This window comes from Pelophylax lessonae, assembly GCF_965119305.1.
Source record: "Pelophylax lessonae genome assembly, chromosome: 1".
NCBI lineage: Eukaryota > Metazoa > Chordata > Amphibia > Anura > Ranidae > Pelophylax > Pelophylax lessonae.
Window position 1 is genome coordinate 715,744,018 of NC_138768.1, and position 6,847 is coordinate 715,750,864.

At 44.8% G+C, this 6,847-nt stretch overlaps 1 protein-coding gene across 1 annotated transcript; it reads left to right on the forward strand.

Annotated features, from left to right (window-relative positions):
- Nucleotides 1–207: 207 nt before the first annotated feature.
- On the forward strand, nucleotides 208–5,979 carry ING2 (inhibitor of growth family member 2). Its single transcript, XM_082253542.1, has 2 exons — nucleotides 208–616; nucleotides 5,142–5,979. The coding sequence occupies exons 1-2, from the start codon at nucleotides 223–225 to the stop codon at nucleotides 5,807–5,809; spliced, it is 1,062 nt and encodes a 353-aa protein (XP_082109668.1). The 5' UTR covers nucleotides 208–222; the 3' UTR covers nucleotides 5,810–5,979.
- Nucleotides 5,980–6,847: the final 868 nt, after the last annotated feature.

Sequence of the window (6,847 nt, forward strand, 5' to 3'; positions counted from 1 at the left end):
TTGAGGCCCAGCTCACAGCGAGCAGACCAGCACTGAGCTCTCATACAAGCGGAAGAGTTAAAGCTGGGGGGGCGTAACCTAGCGTCAGCCAGACCCCGCCCAGAGGCACCGCCACGCCTCCTTTCGATCCCCTCGCCCAATGAACGCGAGCTGAGGGAAATGCGGGAAAATCCGAACACAATAAAACCGAGAAAAAAAAGGGGCGTCCTGCCTTATAAGGCGATGTGCGCGCATGCGCAAAACGTGAGCTCGGGCCGCCGGGTTCCAAATTGGAATGCGGCCCCGGAGATAGAGCTCGGGGGAGGCGGTGAGGAACAGCAACGGGACCGGAGCGCACAACTACTCCGCCCTTCCTCCGAGCTGAGGAGTCAGCCCCCCGGATCCCGGAACTTTGCTGGATGCTCTGATCACGGGACCATGTTGGGGCAACAACAGCAGCCGCCAGCACCGGCGCCACCGAGCAGCTTCTACTATTCCCCAGGAGGGAGCGGTGGGGGCCTGGAGGAGAGCCAGCTGATGAGCTATGTGGAGGAATACATGGAGTGTATGGAGTCCCTGCCCCTGGACATCCAGAGGACCATCTCCGTCCTGCGGGAGATCGACACCAAGTACAGAGGTAGGTGAGCCGAGCCCCCACACGTGGCCGGGGGTCCCCTGTGTCACCACCGCATCCCATTAAACCAGGACACATTAATTATACAGGTTTGTGACTGATATTAGAGTTTATTACCACCTTAATCAGCCACAGAACCTGTGTAATTAATGGGACCTGGTATAAAGGGATGCGGTGGCAATAATATGTGTGACCCCCCCCCCCCTACAAGGGGCTACAGGGGAACGTTCAAAATTCCTGCATAGCACTGCTGGAACCCCCGACACTCGCCGTCCTGTCTAGGTGTCACTCCTGAGCCTCATTCAGCCATTTTGGAAGCTGGCACTGTGGTGGCACTACAGGTCTCAGCACGGCGTGCGGTGGGGGTATCAGTGTGGGCTGTGTGCACCATTACTGGAAGGCTCCAGAGAGGTTTATAGACTGTATGTGTGTGACTGGGAGAGCACCATGGCCGTGTGTTACATTGTACCAGCTCATGTATACCATCTCCAGCACGTCCTGTATAATATACCGTGTGACGGCTGGATACTGACAGGGGCGTCACTTCCGGGGCGGGGCTCTGCCCGGGAATATCCGCCTCCCTTACCGTGTCCCGCCTCCAGTGGGCGGGGCCTGCATACCACATGGATAACGTCATGTCATCCACACCCGGGCCTGACATGTCCCGCCCACTATGTACAAGGCAGCCTATGGATACACTCGGAGCACGCCTACTCTTTCCTTCGGGTCATGTCACTTATAGATCCTTGTGTCAGCTGGCTGCCCGTTTGTGTATGCAGATTGTTGTTGCTGTTTATGCAGCCAGCCTCCATCGCCTCTTGCCCAACGCAGAAATAATGCAGATTTTTTCTTTTACGTGTCTGAACACGGGCGCATTGTTGTCTATGGGATTATTATACAGGATTTATATAGTGCCGCTAGTTTTTGCAGCATGTTACAATACAAAGGGAGACAATACAGGAGGGCTCTGCTCCTGGGAGCTTACAATCCAATAGGGAGGGGCTGGTGAAACAAAAGGTACTGTGAGGGGTGAACTGATGGGAGAGGGAGCAAGAAGATTCACACTGCTGTATAAACATTCTCTATTCAGATGTCTTCACAGCCCTAAAGGTTATGATTGCCTTTAACCACTTTCTCTTTTTTTTTTTTTTTTTGGCGCTATAAACCAAAAAAGCGACACTTTCTGCTATAGAACATTCCCAGAAGCAAAAATGTAAACTATTTTTTTTTCATCATTTTACTCCCAATTTGTATTCTACATATTTTTGGTAAAAACCAAAAATTGCAAAAAGCGTATTTTGATTGGTTTGCGCAAAAGTTATAGTGCCTACAAACTAGGGGAAGGATTTATATATATATATATATATATATATATATATATATATATATATATATATATATATATATATATATATATATATATATATACACACACACACTAGTAATGGCGACTATCTGCGATTGTTAGCGGGGCTGCAACATTGCGATAGATTGGACCCCTAACTGACATTTTTGAGACTGGGGGGGGGGGGCAGTGACACTACTACAGTAATCAGTGCTAAAAATATGCACTGTTACTGTGCTAATGACATTGGCAGGGGTTAACCTATGGGTGATCAAAGGGCTCATTGTGAGCTTAGGGGAGTGTTTTCTAACTGTGGGGGGAGGGGACTTGTGAAATGACCATAGAGACTTGTAATCTTATATAGGATTGCAGGTGCTCTGTGATAATTTCAGAGAGACCAGTCGGCTGTGTTTACAACAGCAGACCGTCCGCAGCGGGGAGTGATTGGGGGTGCCCGGCAGCAATCGGTACCGGTGCGGCGATTTGCACAGCCTGCTGCAGTATATCTGCGGCGGGCGGTCGGCAAGTGGTTATTAATGGACATTTTTTTGCAGAGCCTTGCACCCGTGATCAGTGGATTGTAGGTGTGATGTCAGACTTCAGCACTCCCTCTCCAACTTTCTGTCTGTACCTTCAGCTTTCAACAGAGGTACAGACAGAAAGCTGAAGGGAGTGTGGGTAGACTGCAGACACTGATCAGCACATTCGTAGTCCATTGAAACTACAAGTTGCTCAACGGTGGTGGGAGACGGGACTTGTAGTTTAATCACAGTCTATGACTGACACAGCAGTGCAGCTGCAGCAATTTTAACCATTTACCCACCGCTCCACACAAATATTCTGCACCAGGGCAGCCGCTGTGCGCTAGATCCCGTATCTGAGACAAGACCAGTGTTTCCGGGTAGGGGATGCACACAGCCCCATTTGATTTGTTACAGCACAAGCTGATAAGGAGGTCCTGGCCAATGATTGAGTGCCGTCTCCTGCTAATTTGGCATTTGGGGAGGAGCTCAAGACACTGAAAGGCGCTCTTGCTGTGTTTTTTTTTTTTTTCCCCCTTCTCTTCAAAGCACACATTGCACCCTTTGATTGCCCTTAGATGTTAACACCTTTCACAGCCAGTGTCATTAGTACAATGACCCTGTATAGTATTAGCACCAATCACTGTATTGGTATCACTCAGTTCCCACCCTGTTAGTCAGATTTCCCACCATACTATCACAGTCCCACTAAAATAGTTGCTGATCACCCCATTACTAGTTTTAAAAAATTCACTATCTATACCAGACTGTATAACGTTCACGCAAACCAAATCATAAACCCTTATTGGCTTTTTGTTTTTTTACTAAAGACATGTAGCAGAATAAACTTTAGCCTATATTCATGAAGAAATGTAATTACATTTTTTTTTATTGAATGTTTTATAGCAAAAAATATTTTTTTTAGTTTTAAATCGCAAAGCGTAAAAAACCCAGTGGTGATCAAATACCACCAAAAGAAAGCTCTATTTGTGTGAAAAATAAAAGATAAATTTCATTTGGGTACAGTGTTGCATGACCGCGCAATTGCCAGGTAAAGTAACGCCGTGCCCCAAAAGCAAAAAATGCTTTGGTTATGAAGGGAGGTAAAAACTTCTGAAGCTCAAGTGGTTAAATATGACAGGGGCTGTGGGGGAGAGGAACCCCTACCAGTTCTCATAGGGGGGTTGGGGTGTTTTAGCAAAAGGTAAACCAAAGCCAGCCGTAGAGGGTTCCAATATCGTTTTGCTCAGCAGGGCCTGCTTGAGATTTGATCCATCTATAGGCAGGATAAATGGACCCAAGTTGACCCATTAATTGACTTCGGTGCCACCAGCATGCCTGATAATTACATGCGTTTATTGGCAGTGGCTATAGCCATTAGCAATAACTACTGTGTTCTGCTGGCAGCAACAGCTCCTGTGCCCCTCCCCCTGTCTGACCACAGAGCATGTAAAAAATCTTCCCCAAAGCAACCCCAAAAAAAGACACAGGTTCAAATACAATGGGGTTTACTTTATTTGACTTGGGTGGCCTCAAGTGAACCTCCACTATTTCCAAAGGGCCACACATAATAATTAGTGAATGTAAAGTAGCAGAACTCCATCAGAGATTGGCTAGTGTTATTAGAGAATGGAGACAGACTAAAGACATGTTACATAAAACTGTGTTTTATAATAACTATTACAAGTCAAACACTTGCACATCTGTGCTCTGTTGTCATTTGTATAATGAAGGGGGTAATGGGATTTCTATTGTCCGGCTGATTGAATTCCGGTGTCAGGTTTCCTTTACAAGTTCTGATAGCAGGACTGCGTCATTGACATATACAGAATCATTGCTTCCACGTTTGCTGTAATCTGATCACGGTGCATGTAGGATTGTAGAAGAAAGCAAGCTAAAGAGAAATTTGATTATCAGTAAATCTGGCCATATGAGGGCGCAATGACCTTCTACCTGAATGCAGTGCTTGAGCCGCAGGTGTAAGGCCCTAAAACAGTGACTTGAGGTAGGGGAGAATGTCATCAACCCATTGTATGCTTGTTTGCCAGAGCCATCCTCACATTTAGAGTTTAGATTCCACTTAATCTGCAGTTTGTCTGAATGCACTTGGAATTAAAGGCATAGTCCACCTTTTGAAAATAAAATAATAAATGCACCCTCATTAAAAGAAGTTATGTATTTTTTGTATTCAGGCCTGCGAAGCATGGTAGGTGCAAGGAGTGGGTTCCTGCTGACCCTTCAATTCCCTGTCCCACCCAGCCCTTGGTCTGTATGAAGGTGGTGACCTACCATGGCAGGGCTGGAGGAAGTAAAGACTGGACTACAAGTGAGGTGACTTCACTGCACTTGTGATCCATTGAGATCTACAAGTCCCTCTACCATGGTGACAGATGGGACTTGTAGTCTTCCCATCCACAGGTCCCTGTAAATGGATGGCACAACTGTATGGGTCATGCATAGCCCTTCCGATTTTAGACAGATGCTGCAGGAAGAAAAACTCTGATGGGTAAGTGGGGGGGTGGTTTAAGGTTATGGATTGGGGAACGTGACCATGTTTCATTTTGTCACAATAGAAGTGTTCCTAACAATTTAATCCTATGTAATTTGCCTAATGCTTTATAGATCTGCCACCCTATAGATAATATTTCTTTTTCATCTGCAGAGGCACTGAAGGAGATTGATGAGGTCTCAGAGAAGCATTCAAATGAAAGTGATCCACACCAAAAGAAGCGTTTGCTACAGCAACTCCAGAGAGCTCTTATCGTGACCCAGGAACTGGGCGATGACAAAATTCAGCTTGTCACACAGGTGCTGGAATTGGTGGAAAATAGGACTAAGCAGATTGATGCCCTTGGCAAAGACTTCTTTGAGCCAGATGAAGGTGAAAAACCTTCAGAAAAGTCCAAATCTGAATCTAATACAGCCGAACGTTCTACTCGGAGACCTCGCAGACAGCGCAATAGCGAGAGTCGGGACTTGTGTCACATGGCCAATGGAACAGATGATGGTGATGAACCACCCAAAGAAAAGAAGGCAAAGTCTTCCAAGAAGAAGAAACGAACCAAAGCCAAGCAGGAAAGGGAGGTGTCCCCGATTCCATTTGTAGTTGACCCCAACGAGCCAACATACTGCCTGTGCAATCAAGTGTCCTATGGAGAGATGATAGGCTGTGACAATGAGGAATGTGCCATAGAGTGGTTCCATTTCTCCTGTGTCGGACTTACCTATAAACCTAAGGGCAAATGGTACTGTCCTGACTGCAGAGGGGACAATGAGAAAACCATGAACAAAAACACAGAAAAAACAAAAAGGGACCGGAGGTCAAGATAATATTCTTGCTTATAAATATATATATATATTTTGTTTTGTTTTTTTAAAGTGGGTTTCTTGTATAGTTTTCTGGACTTTTTTTTTTCTTTTTTGTATGTGGGAACAATGTTTTAGGTATAAGTGATACTAATTTTAATAGCATTGCAATATTAAAATTTGTTATGGCTGTAGTTACATTTTGTCTTCGTAAGATTCTTTTTAGGGTAAGAAAACAAAGAATTGTAGTTAGCCTGTAAGTAACCACTAAATCTTCAATGTAAAATGTTTGCACAATTTGGTCTGTGCAGCACCAGATTGGAGAACAGTGAACATTAGAAGGCAAAACTTAAACTCTACAATACTTGTTCTTAGGCTTCAGTGACCTGGGAGCGGTCCTGGGTTTTATCCGCAGCCCTAACTGGTTGCTGATGTGAACTGCCATATCACAAGTCCCCCCCCCCCCGTAGTGACATATAAGTGGACATGACGAGTGGTCATCGAGTAGTTATAATGTACATCTTTAAGTACTAGGATTGGTTTTTTTTTTTTTTTTTTTTTTTTTTTTTTTTTTTTTATGCAGTGCAATGTCCCAGAAAACTCGCTAACATGAAGAAATTGGGAATTGCACTATACATATGCACTGCAGATGTACAATATGCTTTAGTAAAAATGTACAGTGTTCAATATCAAATCTGTTCAAGTATGATTTCCCTAATGGTAATTATATTGTATGACCTAATATGCATCCCAGAAACTGGTTTAGGAGTTACATCTCAGATCTAAGTGGTAAAGGGGTTGATTTGCTAAAACTGGAGAGTGCAAAATCTAGTGCAACTGTGCATGGTAGCCAATCGGCTTTCTAACTTCAGCCAGTTCAATTAAATTGGTAGTAACCTGCTGCAGAATAAAACAAAAAAAACTAGGACAATGGCATAATGTGCTAGTATGCATTGCATACTAGCACATTATGATATGCCTTAGACTGAAGCCATTCCAGCGGCGCCCCCTCACTGCTAAGAGGGCTGATACCTTCCCTCTGCCTTTCTTCTGGGTTAAGAC

Bases quoted from the DNA above. Each gene is read 5' to 3' on its own strand.
- ING2 (XM_082253542.1), top strand. From the start codon at position 223: ATGTGCGCGCATGCGCAAAACGTGAGCTCGGGCCGCCGGGTTCCAAAT. The intron at 617-5,141 runs GTAGGTGAGCCG...TTTCATCTGCAG, and splicing joins GATCGACACCAAGTACAGAG to AGGCACTGAAGGAGATTGAT.